At 35.0% G+C, this 22,334-nt stretch overlaps 1 protein-coding gene across 1 annotated transcript in view; it reads left to right on the top strand.

The window, feature by feature from the left end:
* The window catches only part of CWC27 (CWC27 spliceosome associated protein homolog), a 123,440-nt gene that overhangs the window by 7,297 nt on the left and 93,809 nt on the right, over positions 1-22,334 (top strand). Inside the window, exons 8-10 of the mRNA XM_026865553.1 lie at positions 3,270-3,349; positions 6,480-6,513; positions 9,483-9,658. Of these exons, the coding sequence (XP_026721354.1) occupies positions 3,270-3,349; positions 6,480-6,513; positions 9,483-9,658 (290 nt within the window). The remainder of the gene's footprint in view (positions 1-3,269; positions 3,350-6,479; positions 6,514-9,482; positions 9,659-22,334) is intronic.

The following is a 22,334-nucleotide window of genomic DNA, read 5'->3' as shown; positions in this document are numbered from 1 at the left end:
AGGTTTGAAATAGACCAACTTGTTCATTGCCAGTGCATTGTTAGCTCCATTTTCTTGCAGATATGCATTCTGTGTACAAAATGAAGGGGGGTTATTGTGGGGAAAATAGCACATTATCCTAATTAAATATTGCACTATTGTGAATTGTCTTTGATCTAACATTTCCTTACCTGACTTTGACAACTTGTTAAAGAAATTTTTAAACTAACCATATTTACATAGCATTGCCATTCCTACTGCTGACCAAATTATTTCCCTAGAGCCCTAGACTTTCTTACTTACTTGTACTGTTCAGCTACCTACATGTTTCAGTTAGTAATCAGACTACATGGTCCTGAGTCCTGTACCATGTAAGTGAAAAAATGGTCCCTATCCTTAAGATTTAGTTAAAATACAAAAGACAACAGTGAATAATGTTGGGCAGTATTACAGTGAGATGGTATCAGTCAGGATGATAGCAGAGGTTTGTCAAAACAGTAGTTTATTTTTCTTTCTTGTTTCAATTTACCAGTCATTCTGACTATACTTATTTACCTTTACATGCACGTCTGCTGTTCTACTCTTGGTATTTATCTGGTTTTTAATACTGCATTTAAGTTGGTTGCTTTGATATTCTTCCCTTTCTTGCCACATACTTGCTTTTCAGTTTAAAATGATCTAAATAGAACACCTCTTCCCTGACAAGCCCAGTTTCAGTGTTGTCATGTTGTCTTTAACTCAGTCTTAAAATCTCATCCTCATATTTGTTTTGACTAAATTCTGGACTAGCTGTATCTGGGAAAACAACCAAATCAACTCTTTATGAATAATTTCTATTCATTCTTTACAACAGAATGAAACCTTTTTTCCAAACCTCATTGCTTGTTTCTGATAGGTCTAGATCAGTCTCTCTATATCTCTGGACTCAATATTAAGTTGAAGTATGTGAACTTCAGCACCAACCTTTCATTCTCTGTTTTTGGTAAGAAAAATTGAAGGCCAAAGTTAATAATTATATTATCGGACATCTATAAATTCAGAATCCTTCTGTGAACTTCTTTTGGTTGCTAGATACAGTAAGTCTTGTATGTTTCAGTGTAAGAAAGGTATACTTTTAAGGATAGTGGTTGAGAGGAGAGGCTGACAGTAACTAAGGAATCCTCTAACAGATCTGGGAAAAGGAAACATTTTCTATTAATTTTTAGTGCAGTGAGGCTGAGGCTAAAATTATGTAAAGAGTAAATGAAAACACCATGTATTGGGATGAAATTTTTACAGTAATTAATGTTTTAATGTTTACATGTGTCAAATAAGAATTCTTGTCTTAGTCACATCATATTAACTAAGTAAGTAATGAATTTAAGAATGTGTCCCTAAGTCTTTTCTCCATCTTCCTCATTATGAACAGTTTTCTACTCTGGATTTGTTCAGCCTGCACTACACTTAGAGTAAGTGAGGGAATATATTTTGCCTTTGCTGCGATTTATCACCTGACTCTTGTTCCAGAGACTGTACAAAGAAGGGCAAGAATGGTAACTGGAGATATGGGTCATGGTAACTTTAAAAAGAGGGAGAGAGGGAGGGAAGTCTGAGAATGATTATTCCCTATTTTTTATAATGTGAAAGTTGAGACACAAAGATAAATGAGCAAATAAATATACAAAGTATTTTTCCCCTCTTGGAATTTAGGTTGTGAACATTTATGCCACAGAACATGATTAAAGTGAGAATTATAAAAAAAGATATAAAACAAGGGATTAGGGCCACTGGTGCCTTTTGAACATTACCGGTCAAATTAGGTCTACTATATCAGGAGAGTCTCTAAATCGTTATAGAAAGTATCACTCTTAGAAAGAAACTTTGTGTACCCCAGGAGGTTATAGAAGGCAGAAATCACAGGATTAAGGTAGTTTATGTCAAGGAATGGCAAAAGCAGAATGGCTGCATAAGGGAGGGCAAACAAGGAGGCAAGAGTGATTCCAGCACAGACAGTGTGCTCACCAGTAGGGACACAATCCTACAGCGTCTGGATACAGCAGGCAGAGTTGGTTGCTGCTAGCAAGGGTCCATCAGCAGTCCTCGTCATTGCAAGTAGTAACCAAGACCAAGGTCCCCATCCGGAGAGTCCAGACAGGAGCAACAAGATATGGGACAGAAGACAGGACAAGTCTACGGTGCAGGTCCAACAGACCCAACCAGAAGACAGGGTTAGACACAGGTACACCTCTGACATAGACAGTGACTGGATTTCAGGCCTTTCAGGTGCTTATGGGCAGAGGAGCTCCAGGTAAAACTCCTCAAGGCCACTAAAGCTATCAGTGTACTCAAGGACCTGACAGTGGGGTGTCCCCAGTGGTTGTTGATTAGTGTTTAAATTGGACCTTGTGTCCAGACTGCTCACTTAATTGTCTGTACTGGTTTGGAGCAGTTTACAAAGGTGTTAAGCACTTGTCTTGTGTTTCATCTAGCTCCCAAACACACACACACACACACACACACTACTTGTTAAGAAACTAATTTTTTGTGTTGCTGAATGTGTTAGTCTTTTTTTCTGTACATAAAAAAATGAAGTTGTGTTTAAATGAGTAAGATTTTATTATCCACACAACTACTGTCTTCCTGCAAAGATGATAAGATGCGGCTGAAATGCAGACATTCAGGTCACAGTACAGGCTGCTCTGTAACAAGAGATTTTCAGTCTGATTTCGGTCTGAAATGTATATGTACTTTTTGGATGAGTGTGGGGAATGCTTTCTTACTGTGGTCTCTGCATGGAGATTTTATGTGGTGTTAGATTTATTTGACTTCTTGCTTCAGTAGATGATTCCTGCATGATGTATTGCAGGTTGTTAATTTCTTTTGTTTTTCCCTAGGGATCTAATGAATGTTCTACCAGTTGATAAGTACTTTGTACATGGTAGTTCTTTGAGTTGTCTTATGCCATTATTGGAAGGTCAAGTTCTTACCTCTTCATTCACTAGTGTACATGTATCTTTATGATGTGTAATGATTGTGACAATTGTTCAGTCTCTTTTTTTCTCTACTTTTTTCCCCCCCTCTTTCCTTTAAAATCAAGTGCATTGCTATTGCAAAAACTTTAAACTCACGTGGTCAGTTTGCTCCTCTTTATGAAATGTCTTCTCTGTTCTTCTGCTATTAAAAGTGTTTATGTTTACTGGTTAGGCTAAACCTAACAAGAAACCAGTTATCTTTTTCTTACCACTATCCTTTTTTACCATTTGTTTTCCCAAACCCCAAAATTTTTAATTTTTTTTTTTTTTTTTTAACAGAGCATGAAGGGAAAAAGTAAAAGTAGTCATGATCTACTGAAGGATGATCCACATCTAAGCTCAGTTCCTGCTGTCAAAAGGTTAATACATAATTTCCAGTTTCCAGAACAGATTTACTTTCAGGATTTTAGACCTGATTAGCATCATGTATACTCACTGTTTGTCTGTTACTCTTTAAGAAATTAAAAACAGCGATGCTGAATCAGACCATGTGTTCCTCTAACCCACTATGCTTGTCCATCAGTGGATCCCCAACAAAGAATAAACACAGAGCAAGCATAATGTTTACCTGAGTAGTTTCCCAGCCTACATCTACTTTCAGCTCAGATGACTGTCAGAATTTTATGTGGTTCATCTGTTTGGTAATCCTTAATAGAGCTCTCTTTAAAGTATAGAGCTCGCTTTAAAGTCTCTTATGTTGTTTACAGTCACACCCTCCTGTCTGCAGCAGGAAGAATTATCTTCACTTTTTGTTGTGAACCTGGCTGCTACTGATGTCATTCGATAAATTCTAACTCTTATGATGGAAGTGACAGTGAGCACTCGGTCCCTTTAACAATCCCTTCTTAGGTTATCCCTTTTCTAGCCTAAACTTTTAAAGCCTACTCAACTTTTCTTCACACAGAAGTTATGTACCTGTAATTATTCTTGTTGCTTTCCCAACCCTGGTTATGTTATAAAATAGAATTTTTTTCCAAATCTAAACAACATATTAAAAATTAGGTGAATCATAAATCTGTATGCTTGTATAAAGACAGTCTCCGTTTTCTTCTCTATTTCTTTTTAATACTTCTTAACTTCTGATTTGCTTTTTTAACCATTGTTGAATATTGAGCTGAGGCAATTCCTTGAAAACACATCAACTCCAAGAATTTGCTTATCATCAAATCATATAATAGTTTGGGTTGGAAGGAACCTTTAAAGACCTAGTCCAACCCCCTTGCAATGAGGAGAGACATCAACTAGATCAAGTTGCTCAGAGACAAGTCCAACCCAACCTTGAATGTTTCCAGGGATGGGGCATCTACCACCTCTCTAGAAAACCTGTTCTGGTGTTTCATGACCCTCACTGTAAAAACTTTCCTCCTTATATCTGTCGTCTGAAGCTACCTTCTTCTAGTTTAAAACCATTGCCCCTTGTACTATTGCAACAGACCCTACTGATAAGTTTGTCACCAATTTTTTTATAAGCCCCCTTTAAGTACTGAAAGGCTACTATAAGGTCTTCCTTCTCCAGGCTGAACAACCCCAACTCTCTCAGCCTTTCTTCATAGAAGAGGTTTTCCATCCCTCTGATTATTTTCATGGCCTCCTCTGGACCTGCTCCTATAAGCCCACGTCTTTCCTGTGCTGAGGACTCCAAAGCTTGACAAAGTACTACTGGTGGGATTTTACCAGAGTGGATCAGAGTGGGAGAATCACCTCCCTTGACTTGCTGGCCACGCTTCTCTTGATGCAACCCAGGACATGGTTGGCTTTCTGGTCTGTGAGTGCACATTGCCAGCTCTTGTCCAACTTTTCATCCACCAGTATCCCCAAGTCCTTCTTCACAGGGCTGCTCTCAGTCCCTTCATCCCCCAGCCTGTATTGATGCTGGGATTCACCCCCACCCAGGTACAGGACCTTGCACTTGGCCTTGTTGAACCTTGTGAGGTTCACATGGACCCACTTCTCAAGCTTGTCCAGGTCCCTTTGGATAGTACCTGTCCCTCAGGTGTGTCAACCACACCACTCAGCTTGGTGTCACCTTCAAAGTGTGCTTGATCCCACTGTCTTATGTCACTGATGAAGATACTAAAAAATACAGGCCCCTGTATTCATGATCATATATCATGATTCATGATTCATATATCATGATCAATAATGTTCAGCTGAGAGCTCCTTGTTCTGTATGTGGGACTCCTTTTCCTCATGTGCGTAGCTTTACTTTTATCTTCTTCTGATTTCATGTGTTATTATCATTCAGGTCCTCTGCAATTCTTCTAACTGCTCTTGTCTTTACTATTCTGAGTAACAGTATTTTCAAAAAATGCAGTGACTTGGCTGTTTGCCTACTTTGTTACTGAGCTCACTGAACAGCTCAAGACCCAACATACTAATGATCTTCCTCCATTGAAAGAAGTGATTGTTTGCTTCTAACTTCTGTTTCCTGTCTTTTAACCATCTATTTATTCATGTTCCCATCACCCCAGGACTACTTACTTTCCTTAAAAACCATTGGTTAGAGATTCTCTGTGAGTCCAAATATATCAGATCATCCACATTTCTAAACACTCTTGAGAGGTTGGTAAGGCAGTTCCCTTTATAGGCATGTCATAAATACCTAATAGGTTATTTTATCTCTTACTGTCACTTCTACTAGTTTGGGCCTGACATCAGAATTACAGACCTGTATGCATTCTAAATATTTTCTTTAATACTTATAAATATGGGGGGTTGGAGGTTTTTTTATTATAATCTTCTATGAAGAAATACTTCACAGAGAGATTTCTCAGTTATTTTTTGAAAGGAAATCAATGATTACTTACTGATGGCTTAGAGCACACATCAAAGCCTTGACTTCGGGGACTTCTTTAATATTCCTTGCTTTGTTTCTTTAACATAACTTCTTTTTTAAATTGTGGGATGGAAAAATCTTCAAGGGTCTCTGTTATTAGTTTGTGACAAATTGTGGATATGTTAGCTTTAGTATATTCAAATAGATTCCTTTTTTTAATACAATAAGCTGTAGTTTTAGAATGTGAAAATTTTGATGTTAAGCTTAGTTATCAGTATAGTGCATGTGGAACATGCCTATATAAAGAAGGCTTTCTGAGATATAGACTATTTGCAATGAAGTGCTAAAAATTGATATGTGAGATCAAAACCATCAATCTTAAGTGAGTTTTGTTGTGTTTTTTTCCTTTTAGCTGTATACATTAGTGTTTTGCCTGGATAGCTCAAGAAATGGCTAGAATTTTTCCGTTGTATGAAAGTTAGTGGTTTTATCCTGTGGTTTTAAACATTTCTAATAGAAAGGATTATGACAGTCAAATGATAGAAAATTCTACTAATTGATACTTTTAAGATGAATGTGAGTATGATATAAATAACTAGGTTGACTAAAATTTTGAGTAGCTAACCAAACAAATAAGAACTGTTTTTTTTAAACAGTATTTTAAATCTCCTCTGGTACTTTAAAGTAGTTATGATTATTTTTCCTTCTTTTAGTGAAGCAGCAAGTGAAGAAAGGGATTTAAGTGAGGTAAGTAACATTTTTTTTTTTTTTTACAAATAAGTCTTTGTTTTTTACTTTGTGTGAATTAACATTTTTTTAGGGGAACAAATGCTTTATTAGAGGATTTTGAAAACTAGCTCAAGTTAGAAAAGGCTGGAGACCCTTTCAGAGCTCTCAGGTTTGACCATTGTGAACATTCACAGTAGGGGCAGAGGTACTACTGCATTTTATAAACACTGCTTACCAGATATTTCAGTCAATAGATTACATATATGGGAGGTTATCTACTACAGAGTGACAAACCATTGATAAAAGCCCTGAAATTTCCTCTAAAAAAAAAGTTCAAATTAAGTTTCACATGAATAATGATGTAACTCTAATGTTTGAGGGGAAATCTGTGTATGGGTGAGAGTCCTGTTGGAAAGATTTTTTTCAAGGAAAAAAAAGTTCAATGAATATTTATCACTTAAATTATATAGATGAAGACTGCCACCTCTGCAAGACAGGTAATCTGAATAACCAAACAGTGACATTCAACCAGGCATGGAGGCTGTTTTAATTACAAGGAAATTATCATACATGGTGAGGTTGCTAGCTGAAGTATCTTTGCCTCCTCAAGGCATAGATCATAGTGATACCCCTTTGAGTTGCTATTGAGACAAGGATGTAATATTTGATGAGGAGTGTAATCTGCCATTCCCCAGACTGAATCCTGAAAAGTACTGTTTTGCATATGTATCCACCTTGCACAGGTGCTGCAGTGTTACCTGTTGATGCACTGTGGAAGTGAAGGAAAGACACAGTCTGTCCCATTCTTGTGCATAAAAAAAGAACAGTCTGCTTCTACCATGTTTCCCATTGCTTTTTCCACAAAGCATAGTATGAGTTCAGGTTTTCTTACTCTTCTTTGTTCCTGCTGTGCAGGAACATTTAAGTGTTAGAAGGATTCTGAGAATGGTATTTAATTAAATAATTCTTCAGGTGTTCAAATAGCCGTTTGTTAAGTGAACTGAATTTGGGGAATATAGAACAGGGATGTTAGCTATATTTATTTAAATTATTTTTCAGCCTAATTAATCTGAATGCTGTTATAATAATGTCATGAGGTAGGAAATAGGAAGGCATTTTTTTTTTCTGCAGGTGATCTCCTTATTTTCATTTCATTGACAGATTTTAGCTAGAATCTAGCATTTCAGGCAGTTACGTGAGCCTTGTAAAGTGATACTAGTATTTTATCATCTCCTTTGTATTTATTTCATTTAACACATCACAGAATCACTTTCACATTTACAGGGCTGCAACACTTTGGTAGTTTTATAGCCATCTTGTGAGAAAATAATTCTTCCAGATCTCCCCACTTCGCTCATATAACAAGTCCCTAACGTGTAAGAGATACTCTTTTTATTATTCCCTAAGCACCTGACATTGCTGTTCATGCTATTAAATATCATCCTGTTTCTCTTACTGCATCCTTGAAGTCATACATTTCATGCTTAGAGACTTGGATCCTTTGTATTAACAGTACCTCATCACTACTTGTTGAATCTCTTTTTGTGCCTGATTAAGGAAAACATTATAGGAAATGTGTTCACAGGACTGATTTTTATTTTTTATTTTTTTCCCACCAGTGACATTCCTCCATTTCCCCTTTTTGCATAATTTGTTTTCCTCTCCCTATTTGTCAGTTAGTTACTAAACAGTAATTTTCTTGTACTGTGGCTTGATATCCTTCCCCTAATTCAGTAATTTTCTCAAATAGCTAAATTATACTGCATACAGTAGCCATTAGTCATTCTGACACACAATCTCTCATTACATTTTTATTTTCAGAGCAAAGAGAGGAATAGGGCAACTCCACTCAACAAACAACAGCAGCAAAAACTAGTACAGCTTCCAGGCAGACAGTTCTGTTTCTGTGTCACTAAGGCAACATCATCATTGAGTTGAACAGCTGCTTCCCTCCTGAGGTGTCATGTAGCCCACTCTGGGTGGAAATGTGTTAAATCTACTAGTTGGTAATAATCTAATTAGTTGGTACAGAAAAATGAGAGTCTAAAAGATACAAGATCAGAAGAGGAACTGGAGGAGAAGACTGAACAGGAGAAAAGAGTACAGTTTCAGGAGGGAAGAGATTGAGGGGGAAGATTGTGTTCATTTTTTTCAGTGTTCTTCCAGAAGAAAACTGGTGAAATCCTTTGCAGATTGAGGGAATGGAAAGTTGGGGAAGTAGGGGATTCAGCTGAGTTGGACAAGTTGAACCATTCTGTTTCTTCCATTTTAAAATACCATCCATGGACCACCCCCTCCTGTTACTCACATTTCTATAAATTTTAATTGGCTTATTACTTAGCAATTGCAGTTTGTCTAGAATTGTCTGGTTTTATTCTAGAAATTCTCCTGTCCAACTCTGTGTGTTTCAGTGAAATGCTCTTACCTAATCCTTAGCCAAATCTGACCAAGTCAAGATGATTGGTTCCACAGGTTTCACAGCCTCTTTTGGTCAATGTAGTATTTGTAAATTCCCTCACAGAGACTGATGGGCAAACCTCTTCCATCCCATTATGACTGTAGTTCTAGCAGGAAGTTATGAAGTTCTTAGTAAGTTTTTTTTCTTTTAGTGGAAATGCTTAATATATTGCTTTGATCAAATTTTAGATTCATGAATAATGACCAGATTGATACCACATTGCTATGAGGTCTGCTGAAGACCTGTAAGGATTTACAGTCTAAAATAGCCTGGTTTCGTTTTTTTAACCATACAAAAAAATTAAATTTGTGTATGAAAAAATATTTAATTATCATGTTTCGAATTTTTTGTTCTCTCTGAAGCAAATCAGGCAAAAGTTATTTTAAAAGTTTGCTTTGAAATGAAATAATATTCTTTCTTTTTTTCTGTAAGGGATTATCTTTGTAAGAAAAATTTTCCATATTCTGCATTCTGTAGTAAAAAAATAAAAAGGCTAAAGGAGAAGTTTTATCATTTTAAATCAATAAAGGAAGAAGAAGAACGCGATGAAGATGCTGATAGTGTAGAAGGTGAAGCTGCTAGCAATGAGAGGTTTCACATAAAAGAACGCATTGCCAAGAAGTTGAAAATTGATATAAGTGAAAATGCTAAACAGCAACTTCAAGATGAAGAAACTAAGACAGAAAAGAAAACAACTAGTCGCAGGTAAATTTCATGGTTGTTTGCTTTTTGCTTTTTTTTTTTTCTTCACCTTGTTTACAGTTAGATTTTCTGCTCAATTTCAGTTTTGCAGTTACTACATTGATAGGTTAGTATTACATTAAAATTATTTCCCCCTGCCCATCTCCAGCTGTGGAAGATGAAGTTGCCTATTGCTTTCTCATTTCTTAGTTTCATTTGGCATTTTGTTACACTGAGCACTAATTGATACCTTGTATGGAGTTTTATTTTTCCCTGTAATTTATAAATTAAGAATGTTTGTATGTATTTATCATGTTTTATGTTATATTTCTACACAGTTGGAAGATCGAGTTTTGTAGCTTCTTTGTCTGTGATAATACATGGTGGTCATCCACCACTGAGGCTTGCAGAAAGTAAAGGCTTCCCAGTCATCCATTAAAGTCTGGTTTAATACAGTAGTCATTCTTGCCATGTACCAGTTTCTCAACACTGCAGTTGATACATCAGTTTTTAAATAGCTGGGGCTGTTCTTGGAGAGTTGTAATATGACTGTGTTTAGTAGCATAACACTGCATTCCAATTATTAAACTAACATAAGAAAAATTACTATGTTTCTGTAGCAGTTTTCAGCCCTTTGCAGACATGTGATATAACTCTACCAGCCTTTGTGAACATCTGTACTGATTAGCACTCCATTTTCAGTGACTTAATTTATTTTTGTGGAACCTTGTGTTTTGGCAGTCTTTCTTCTAGAACTTGTTTAGGAGTTTCTGTTTAATAATATTTATATTACATAAAAACATTCGCCATGTATGCAAGTGATGTGTAGTGGAGCTGATGGGAAACTTACTAGGAATTACTGTCCAATATTTCAGTAAATGTGGGCTCCAGAAATTACTGAACAGTTGAGTCTTTGCACTTACGAAGTTCAATGTGTGAATTTACTTACTCAGTGAAACTTACTGAGGGGTAGTGGAAGGAAGCATTGATAAAAGTAATTTAGATTTTTGTACTTTGACTCTGCACAGTTGTCATAAATAACTGCCTGATGAAATTATTCAGACTTTGCCTATACTAAATTCTGTATATGTAGCAGGTGTCTTAGATTCTCTCCCACAAGTGTTTCCTCTGAACTGAGCCCTTCATACTTCTTTTTTTTTTTTTTTTTTTTTTTTTTCCTGCGGATATGGTTTTATATGTAATGGCCAAGGCATATTGCCAGCATGGAAGAATCCAGGGCAGTCTGTTTGTGACAGAGGGAATACCTGGTAGTCAGTACAAACACTTCAGAAGTGTTACCATCAGAAGATTACCATCCCTATTAACAACTGGGAAGTAAAGGCTTTGGTCAAGACACGTGAAAAGAAATTTGTTGTAATAATAATAATACACTTGGAGATAAAATGCATTTTGAAACTCTGGTTGGGAAACAGAAGGAATAACTGAAACAAAATCAGTTGTTTACTCCTTGCAAGTTATTCTGGTTTAATATGGCTATCTATATGTGCTAAAATTAAAACCATCTATATCTTGTTGAAGAAGAGGCTGTTCTCAGTTATGGTGGCGTTCAATCATTATCTTAATTGTAAAACAAAACTAATTATTAAGAGAAAAGAGAAATGACACTGACATTTGCAGCTTGATGAATATCGATCTGATTATTTTTAGTGAAAGAATTTTGATATGATTTTAAAAGTAAGATTAGTAAGTTTTGAGCATTTCATATGTAATATTTCTAACTCTGTATGGTCTGTATGTTTAGAAGCACGCTGTGCTTTTAGAGTAGTAGGAACACTTGCGTTATTTTGGATAATCTTCTAATATTGGTGTATTAAAATATACTAACTGTAAGTGTTGCTGTTTGTCTACCTGTTTTGGAGCAGTGAAAAGCCCAGTGAGAACATTGCCAAAAAAACAATTTTTATTAACCACTTTAAAAAGTTTGAATAGCTCCAGAAAATGAAATATTCATGGAATTTAAATAGGAAATTCAGTGTCCTTTTCTGCATCTTCTCCAGTATTAATTTCAATCTGAGAAGCACAACAGATACAGTACAGAAGCCTTTGTAATTTAAGCAAATCTGAGCAGGTTCCAGTTAGTTCTGTTTCAGGCCTAGATGATTTTACTTCTGAACTTTCTTGTAATTTTGTGTTTGCTGAAGAGAAAACCCAGTGTACTTAATAGCTGGAGATAAATAAGCAATGGCATTTGACATCAACAATACAATTGCATAAAATAGCATAATAACGTAATATATATATAATATATTTATAATATAGCATAAAAGGCTATAGTTAAACAAAATCTGTAATTTAAATGGGCATTAATTTTTCCAATCAATTTTACTTTTAGTTAGAGGCAAGGCAACTACCTTTCATGCTCTGGCAAACTTTATGCAGTCAACAAGATTTGTGTCATCAAATCTGTAAACTGATGTTAATACTTTTTTTTGGAACTGTGCATAAATCTGATCTCATTGTAGAACCATATAATGTTATGTACACCAGCATAATATTTCATGAGCACTGGCTTTCTGTTTTTTTTCTTTTCTCTCTGTAAGACCACCTAAATCACAGTGCATTGAATTTAGTGCCATGTTTCAATGGCTGTGCTAATTATAACTAGGTATTGTTTCAGAGGACATATACAAGACATCTTCTAAAAACCCATTCCCTGTTTTTCCTTTCTGCCATCTGAAGTTGTGCTGTGTGGCTACTCTGGAAATTGATGTCTGTACTATCTCTGCTGTAGACAGCTAGTCCATATGAAATATACTGAGATCAGGGAGGATGATGGATAACTTGGATCCCAAAATCTGGTTACTAGTCCTATGGCTGAGATTGATACATTATTCCAGTGGTAAATTACACGAATGTTTATCTTGTGTCAGTTGAAATGGTTATATGTCAGTATGTGGGACAAGAGTACCTGAGGTAATTTTCTGTCTCAAATCCTGCAGAAGCATTGTGCTGAAGTGGTTCCCTGACTACAGAAAGAAGTAATTCTTGGTTTTCAGTAGTCTGTCTTCAGGGATAGATTAATCCTGTACCCTAATAATTTTTGTGGTATTACCCTTAATATTCCTCAATACAGAATAAGTATAAATTTCTTGGAGTCAATGAACTGTTGATCATGGAAACTGGATAAATACGGATGTGTTAGATAGCTACATCGGATAGTGGAGGCAAGGATTCAGAAGTTTAAAAGTTCTCCAAGAAAAGCTTTTTCTGAAAAAGTATGTTCAAATAAATGGCAGCCAAGTAACATCTTTAGAATAGCAAAAGATACTGTACTCTTGTATTTAATTGCTACCTACCTAGTGTCTACCAATCTGTTTAACTTCTGCATTGCTAGAATCAAATTTGCCTAAGGTATAATAGCAAGTTTGTAGCATGAAGGGAACGAAAAGCTAGAGCATACCCTTAGGACTGAGATACTCTCTCTGTGCCCAAGCTTTCATGGGGTTGTATCACATTTTCAGAGACATCTGTGTAGGCATTCCATAAGCTTCTGTCTCTGCCTGTAGGTGATCAGTGTACTGTGTTTGTGGTTATTTCACTCTTTCAGGGCAGTAGCAATACCATTCTAAATAAACAGGTTATCTTAACTAGGAAGAGGGTTTTATTGGATGTGTTTTTAGCAGTTGGGAGCGATAGCCTTGGGAGAGACTGCTTAGTCCCACAAGTAACATCAGTTTCTGCTTACTGTTTTCCAAATAATTGTCTGGCATCCTCTGGCATGAAAATCAAAGGGATGATATTGTTTGTTATAAATAAGGTGTTACTAACTTTGAGGTCTGATGAGATAAATTAAGATAAAACATTATCAAGTTTCATTGTCTGGAATAGTGACTTTTTTGTAAGTGTACTGGAGATGATTAGTAATTTGTCATAGAATTTAACCACCCACTGTAGCAGGCAGAGATGTTGGAAGTGCAAATATCAAACAAAAAGTTGGATCCACCATACATGGCTTGAAAGGTAATGTCTACTAACATATCATAGGGCCAAGAAACATCTGATATCTATTAGAATTGTTCATATCATCAGATATTTAAATGTGTTAATAGAATAACAACTTCTAAAAATATTTTTTCAGGGTACTGTGTTCTAGCATGAATTACTTTTTCTGAAAGTCTGGATTCATTTGTATCAGTCCTGTTTCTTTTAATACAAATCCACTTGTGAAGTCAGAAGTTTGCACATCTGTTTCAGAGAAACAATATGGAAACAATAGACACCTTCTCACATTCATGGTAGTGAGATCCAATACCATTTCTGAATGCAATCATACTTGGAGTGCTCAAATGGTGAAGTTAATTTTAGTCATTTGAACCTTTTGTGTATGTTTTAAAAAATAATTTGAGACACTTGCAAATTTTGTATTAGATATGAAACATTGGGAAAAAGAGTTTCCTGCTTATTCAGGCAAGTTGTTGGAGAAATTCGACAGGTCTCTTGTTTTTTATTAGAAAGCTTAAACCTAAATTTCACAGCATGTAACAGCTGTTTACATGAAGGAATGTATACAGATAGGAGGAGTGTTTTCCATCATTGCAATAGTAATCAAATTTATCAGCATTACATCGAGTTTGTAAAATGGCAGTGGCTTGAGATGATCATTTGAAGGCTTCAGCGTGGACAGTCCTCTTCTAGTTTGGTAATTAAAAATACTGGTTTTACATTTATTTTCGTCCTGTAGGTGGAGCTCGAGTGCTACCCATTTCTGGTTACCAGCTTTTAAAAATTTTCACTGCTTTTTGTTTGCAAGACATGCAGTGTGCATTTAGAGTACAGCTGTACAGTGAAAAACTGTACAGTCAACAATTTCAGTTGCATCATTTTAAAGGATATGCTATTACATAGCAATATGAAATAGGTGTCTAGAATAGCTGAACTACTGAGGAAGAACTGATTTTTCTTTCTGAGTGGTTAGTATCACTTGAATTTAAGTCTGTGTTTGTATTTCCCATTGTATATTTTTCTCCTAATAACCCTATGAACTGCAGCTGAACTAAGTAATCATATTTCTTTTGACTTAAGCTATCACTATCATAAGGAGACGAATAGAAATAGTAGTAGTTACTATTAACTACTATTGTAATTAATAGTAGCTATATTGCTGCTCCTTTGCATTCCTAGTTTTTCTTATATGCATGTTGTGTCTCATGAATAAAAAAAAAAATAACCTCATAAAACTTTAGACCTCTACTGTGTGTATATATAAGAAATTACTTGCTTCATCCTCAAAGCACACTTTTTAAGGTGTGATTCATCTGACTTCTTTTTCTCCATTTGTTAAAAGACAAGATGAAATAAATAGTTTACTTAGTAAAATCTGGACTTTGTCAAATGACTTGCATCCACACTGTCATTTTGTCATCTAAGCACAATAGTAATGAAAAATATTCATGCTAGGCTGACATGCTCAGGTTCATGCTAAGTCCATTTCAGATCATGCAGTAAAAATTGCATATAGTTAAGACACTGTAACACTTTCTGAGCATCTGAATAAATACTGACACACTGATCATGCAAGATTACTTTTCTAAAGTGCTCTCATTGTACTGTGGTATAGAACAGCCAAAGGTACTTCTATGTGTGATTTCATAGAAGTCTTTTAAAAGACCTTTAAATCAAAACTTATTTTGGACTTTGTAAATCTGCAGTTGTTATAAATGAAGAATTGGATATTTTTGTTCATAAATCAATATTATATGGTAGAATATTTTGTTCTAAATAAATTGACTGTGTACTTCTTACCTTGTGCTTATAATGCAGGCATTATAATGAAAAGAAAAATAATTCTGGAGACTCACATAATTCTAGAATGGAATAATTCTTGTCATTCTTGAAAATCTGTAACTTTGTTATTTATGATGGTTACATTTCTGTGCATCTGTGAAATGTATTCAAGGGGACTGAGACTGATATACAAGTCTGCTGTCTCTAGTCTTCCTTGCAAGGTGGCTGTTGTCATTGCAAGGCTGCTGTCTGTAATCTTTGAAACACTGTGGAAATCCTCTGACTAGAGGATGTTTCAGATGTTGCACCCATTTTCAAAACAGGCAGTCATCACAGGAATTATCCAGTTAGCCTCTCTGGTCCTTGGGTAAATCGTGGGGTGGGTCCTCTTGGAAGCTCTTTCTGGGCATGTGAAGAAGAAGTAGTCAGTGTGGATTTAACAAAGGCAAGATGTGAGGAGAGCAGTGGGTATCATCTGGTTTGAGCATGAGGTAGAGTAGATGAGTTTCTGCAGTTCCTTCTGACCCCAGTGCTTTTGTGATCTGGTTTTTGTTTGTGTTTTTAAATTATTATTTTTTTGTCCCCACTCAGACTCTGCTGAGGTCTGGAATAACAAGTCCAGCAGCTCTTTAGCTGTTTTATTTTCTTAAATTGTTTTTAAGTTACATGTATATGTATTTAAGTATTTTATTTATGTTTCTATTTATTTAAACTTAATCCAGTGTTCAGCAAGCTACTTCTATACCTTTCTGTGGATGTTGTTTGTTTGTAAGTAGTGGAAATGTGATGTAATACCATAGACTTAGAGCTACTTACTTGCTTTGGAATGTAAGGTTTATCTATTTCTGTATAGAACTGTGATATTCTTTCTTCACAATAATTACTATTTCCAATTTAATAACTATTTCTAATCCTATTAGTGTTTTCTTAAACCATAACTGTTACTATCACGCCTTGTCCAACAATACATCTTGTCTCCTCACTTTTCAGTTTAGCACCAGATAGTATAAATTTTTAGTAAGACTGGCTTTTGAGTTCTTGAGTACAAACTCTCTTTGCAACTGACTTCAAACTTCACTATATCTAAAGAGCTGCTGCTGTTTTCCTATAGTAAATTCGGGTATTCTGCTAATAGTGTTTTAAGCCAAAGGAGACCGTTAGATAAACTGTGTATCTCATGTCATAATTTACTGCCAGCTACCCCTGTATTGAGCTCACTGTTTGGCTACAGCTGAACAGGAAAGGCATTCAAACATATTTTGTATTAAGAGAGTGTAGTTTGGTCCATATTTGGCTATTGAGTGTAATCTATTCCAGTATTTAGATACCCTACTCCTAAAAACACCTCATCCAGTTTTACATTTTAATTTGTTTGGGTTTGGCCAATTAATTTTTTTTCTGTGCCTTTTTCTGAAGTTCACTGCAGTATGCTGTATGTTCTCTCACTTCAACTGTTTAAATTTTGCTGAGTCCTTTCTGTCTTTTTGATAAGCTGTATCCATGGAGTTATTTCAGTCTTTCACAGTAAGACATTTTTTCCAGTCCTTAAATCACTGTATGACTTTTCTTGTTCCTTATCCAATTTTTCAACATTCTTTAAAAAGCTTTGATCAGTAATCTCTTATTAGCCTTACTAGTGATGTATACAGAGAGTAACAACTTTTTTTCTTCCACCTTCCTGTTTCTTCATGCAATGTCTACATCAGCCCTTCTTAATGATATTTCACCAAGATTGCTTGTGTTGCTGGGGATTATTTTCAGTCATCACTCTCTAAGAACTAGTTTCACATTTTGTACACCTATTCTGTTTTTTAAGTCCTAGATTTTAGCAATTAGTTGTCTTCGGCTTTTATGTTATTCAGCAAGCCACTTGCCCAGCAATCCTGATAGGAGAATTTGCTACTGTGACAGTTTGTGTGATTCACTAATAGTGAAATTAGTACCAAGTTCCCTGGAGTGAAAGGATGTATTTCCAGTCAGTGGCTAAATCTCATTGGCAACTATTATAAGCAGTAACTTCATAACCTTATTCTTAATGTAAGCAAGATGTTCTTTCAGCCTGTGTTGATGATTTTTTTATTTTTTTTTTTAAGGACTCCTTACTTGAAAGTAATGAAGCAAATTTTCCTGATTTCATGTAGTAAAGGGTATTATTTGGGTTGACTCTGAAATTAGCCAGGCTAGCTACCAGTCAGGAACTCATGCTGAATTCTACTAAGAAACTCTCCAATAGCATTATGTCAGCATTGATACGCTACTCTGAAACATTTTTGGTTTTGACTTCTATTCTTTCTCTGTGGGAAAGTTTTCTTCGATTATTCTAGCTTGATTCAGTAAATACTTTTTTTGTGTGTATGTAATCTAGTACCAGATTATTTTTTGTATTAAGAGACATTTCCCTTAAAATTGAGGTAAAATTCATTTAACTGTTGAAATGTGTGCATGTAATCTGATTAGCTTTAGCTGCAGCTCACTGTAAAAGAGACAAACTTATTGCCCTCTTAACTTTGGATCCAAAAGTCTTTGCTGAATCCACAAAGTACCATGTTTTAGAATACTGTAAAACATCTATTAGGTGTTAAAAGACTAACAGAAAAAACAAAAGAAAACAATCTGTCAAGTGGAACCAATATCTATCACTAGATATACTTTACTACTACAGAAGATTATTGCATGAGATTGCTTTGACACATGTGGTCTTTCATCTTTCCTGCTCTTGTATTTTTTCATATTATGGTACCTTCAGATCTTGTTACTATACTGCCTACATTTTGAATTTAATTTTCTTAGAAATTTTGAATTCTTACATATTTATAAGCGTTAAGAGTAATGCTGTGTTTCATCTGGTGGTGGAAGCTTAATTGTAAATATTTGTATTTTATTCATTCTGTACTTGAAAAAAGATATGTTTATTGTGTGATTATTATGCTCCATTTGTATGGGTGTTTTTTTAAAACTAAGAACCATCACTATTTATAAACCAGCAAAGTAGCTTATGTTGTTTCATTTTAACTTCTTGAAGTGGGCCATTTTGTGTTCCACACTGAAATAAGTGGCTATTTTAAAATAAAGCTATTTTAAACAATTGAAATAATTGTTTAAATTTATCAATCATTTTGATATTATAATCAAATATTATTAAAAAATAAAATTATTGAGAAAATCCAGTTTTATGTAAAAGTAGCTATTTAATCACATACTGAAATAGAACAATTACTAAATGAGTGGTGACATGAAATTAGTCTTTTTTTCTATCTCTATTATGCTAGATATGGGCGTATATTTGAAGTTCATTGTGTTGATTTGAAACAGAGCAGGTAATGATTACATAACACATGACAAAGTTAGATACGTATCTGTGTGATATACTGCCATAAAACAGCAGCTATAGTTACAACACTTTTGTTTGACTTTCATTGTACTCTGTATAGCCTGTATTTCAAATACGATGGTAACTAGAGATCTGTAATTTTTTTTTTCAGAGTAGGGCAAGAAGGTATTTTATGACAAAAAAAAAGACTTTCCTTCTGAATACTCCTGATTTGTTGTTCTTCAGTGCTTCCTTGTGTTAAGATACTCTGTGCTGTGCTTTGCAAAACTACATTAAACACAAAACTTTCACTGAATAGTCTCTAACATTCCTTACCCTCTTGAGTTCTGATTTTTAGGTATAGTGTAATCAACATAACATTTTGGAAATTATGCTGGGTGCTTAGCTGGGGTTTCATCAGTATCTCCAGAGCTCCATCTGTTGGAGTACTATATGTTGTATATTAAAATATAGTCTAATATATAAATATATAATATTAGAGTGGAATATAGATACTGAGAGTCCACCTATGCATTCTTGTCCTTATAGCTGTTGTGGCTTGCAAGAGAATGTTGTGGGAGAATCTTACATACTGAATTTTTTTGCAGTTAGAGATCAAAGAAGTTATGTGTTCTGTAGTCTCACCTGTTTTTATGCAATTTTGTCCCATAGTGTGCTGACAGAAAGGTCTGAAATGACTGTCTGGAAAAGAAAGCCTATAAGCTTCCCAATAAAGTTATTTTGCTCTTCAGAACTGCCCTGCATCTTTTTACAGTTAGAATCTATAAAATTCTAACCAATATTTCTGGAAAAGTGTAAAAACTTATATAAAACTTACATAATGCTGAATTTCAAGGGAGCATGTAAGCAGCAAATCTTTTTGTACTAGTCCTGTTTCAATGCAGGATATCATAATGTTTCTCTTAAATCTTATGCTTTAGTGACTTTTATGACACTAAACGTAGTTAGGACTGTTCTAAGTGTTCTACTGGTTGTTCTTCAGTAGCTAATAGATATGTATTTTTATTTCTGCTCTTTCACTCGTGGCTTGAAATGTCATTTGAAAAACTCTTTGGAGAAGCAGTACCTCTCTGATGGAAAGTAGTTGGCATATGAAATATGTTGATACAAAGCAGTATGGCAGTATTTCAGTCTTCCTTTTTGACCAACCTGTGCCAAACCAGAATTTCATTAGGTTAGTTATTTGCCTTAGATATAGTACGTCATGAACACTAGCTGAATTAGACAGTTTTACTTGTTCATCATAAGAGTTTTTGAGAAGATATTATTTCAAGCATGTGAACTTGGCTGCAAAAACATGGGAGATATAATTTCTATATTATGCAGGTAGTACTTACCTAAGTACTTTCAGTATACATGAGGACAGTGTTCTTTCACTGGAGGAGCACTTTGCAGGAATATGGACAAGACTCAGTGCAAATAAAGATATAAAGAGTTTGGAGTATTAGCTGTGAGGGAAGGATTAAGTTATTCCATTAATTATGAACTGACTTTACAACATGAGAATACAGAAAACTGCTGCCAACTCATTTTCCTGGTTTTACTCTGTAAGTATAGGTGCTTCAACATACAGTCCTTGCCACAGGTATGCCAGACTCAGCTCAAACTCAGAGATGTGACATGCTTTAAGTGAGTCACTACCTTTGAAGAATTCAGAGATTGTCAGAAATTACATAGACAGAATAATGGTCTATGAAATATTATATAGCATAAAAGCTGGTTGACAGTGAAAGTGCTCTGTACTGGTCCTGATTTATGCGTGCTTCCTGTGATTTGCAGGTGGGACTCTCTGAAATCCTAAATACTTGTAAGTCTGTGTTACCTGAGAGAACATGTCTGTTGTGCTTTATTGCCAGGGCTGTGCAGCTGTGATAAACAGATGCATGTGAGCTGGAGCTACCTGATAGAAAACCTTTTTTTTTTCTCCACCTGTGGTGTTGAGAAAAGCACAGACACAAATTGGTGGGAATTCGTTGTCTAGGTATAAAAAAACAGTGGGAATGATGTTGGTGTAAGCTAAGTCAATGTGGCTTTCGTGAAGAAATCTGAAATAGGAACTTCTTTTGATGTATTCTTTTCAATTAGTGCTTAAAAGAATTAATTGGTTTAAATTCAAGTTTTGTTGAGTGTGTGTCTGATTTATGTAATAGCTGTTTTAAGCTTCTGTCTTTCGAAAATAATATATATGTAAGCTTTCATATCTTTGAAATTTATAAACTGAACTCTTTTCCTCATGTGTTTGTGAAATTAGATCCTAAGAAAATGATGTTAGATACTTTTATGATGCCTTGCTTGATCTTGACTATGACTAATGTTAAACTAGAAAATCACGCACAAAAATTAACTTTAAGTACAAGAGGAAAAAGAAAGAAAGAGATTCAGTCCTGTATATTTCATAAGTGTCTGAAAGAAAGGAAATGGTTTCTGAATCTTTTGCTTTGGTATTGATATCCTAACTTTGTAATGATACCATATATAGACTCACCCATGGGCCATATATTATCTTACAGTCATACCTACCTACATGTCAGATGTTTGTTTTGATAGGCTTCCACAGTAATTTGTGTGTGTTTGTATGCTTTGAGTGACTTCTCATGGCATGTAAATTCAATATGGATTTGAAACCAAAGTGCTAATTTGTAAAGTGCCATTTATCCACAGTCACATGGAAAATACGCACTTCTGCAAATGTTTACGTGACTTGGTGATTCCAGTAAAACTTAATAAAAGTTCATAGAAATAAGCCTGAGAACCACTGAAATTCCTTTGGACTATAATTTAACAATTGTTGTATGGTGTGAAAGGTAAAGGAGAGGAAGGAGTATTTTGGCTGATGACAGGAAAAGTTCTTACCCTTGGGCTTGAGTAACTTTTATTTTTCAAAAGGCTATCTCATGAGATGATCGCCTTCTTTTCCTGTCCCCTTGGCCACTTTTTCTTGCATTTTTAACTCAGAGTGTTACAGTTGCTTATGGAGTTCCTTGTAAATTTCATTCCTTATACAATCCCAGGAAATCTAATTTTAAAAAGTCATTTACAAATCCAGGGACAGAAGTAAATTGTCAAAGACAAGAGACTTTGGAGTAAGTTTTAGTGCTATAGAAAGTGTGCATGACTTTCTGCCTGTAACACACTGCATAAAAGGTACAGACATCAGTCTTGGAGAGAAATGGGTACGGCATCTTGCTGGGACTAGAACTTTGAATGATACTTACTTTTGGTTTAATCCTTGTATGTTTTATCAAGTTATTTGGTTATTAGGATTTTTCTCATCTTCTCAAGTGATACCATAGTACTAATGCTTTTAAAGTACACTTAATTGATATTTTCTTTTGCTTTACATACTTCTTTTCCTGAAAGCATGAGGTATTACTCCAGCTTGACTAATTTTCTTTAAGAAAATCAATAATATTTAGTTTAGCTAAGTGTAATGTTTCATATTTCATCCATTGTTCTTTAAAACTATTGATCAGTTACTTTTTGACTGGTGAGAATCTCTTTCTAATTATCTCAGAAAATGAATAGAATCTTTTCCTTTGGTAAAAATTAATCCTTAAATTTTCCATAAGTTTAAGAAGCTAGTGTGTGTCTTTATGTTTGCATTTTTATGTTTTGTTCAAGAGA

This window comes from Athene cunicularia, assembly GCF_003259725.1.
Source record: "Athene cunicularia isolate RWA chromosome Z unlocalized genomic scaffold, athCun1 chrZ_part1, whole genome shotgun sequence".
Taxonomy (NCBI): Eukaryota; Metazoa; Chordata; class Aves; order Strigiformes; family Strigidae; genus Athene; species Athene cunicularia.
This window is presented reverse-complemented; position numbering and strand designations above follow the sequence as displayed.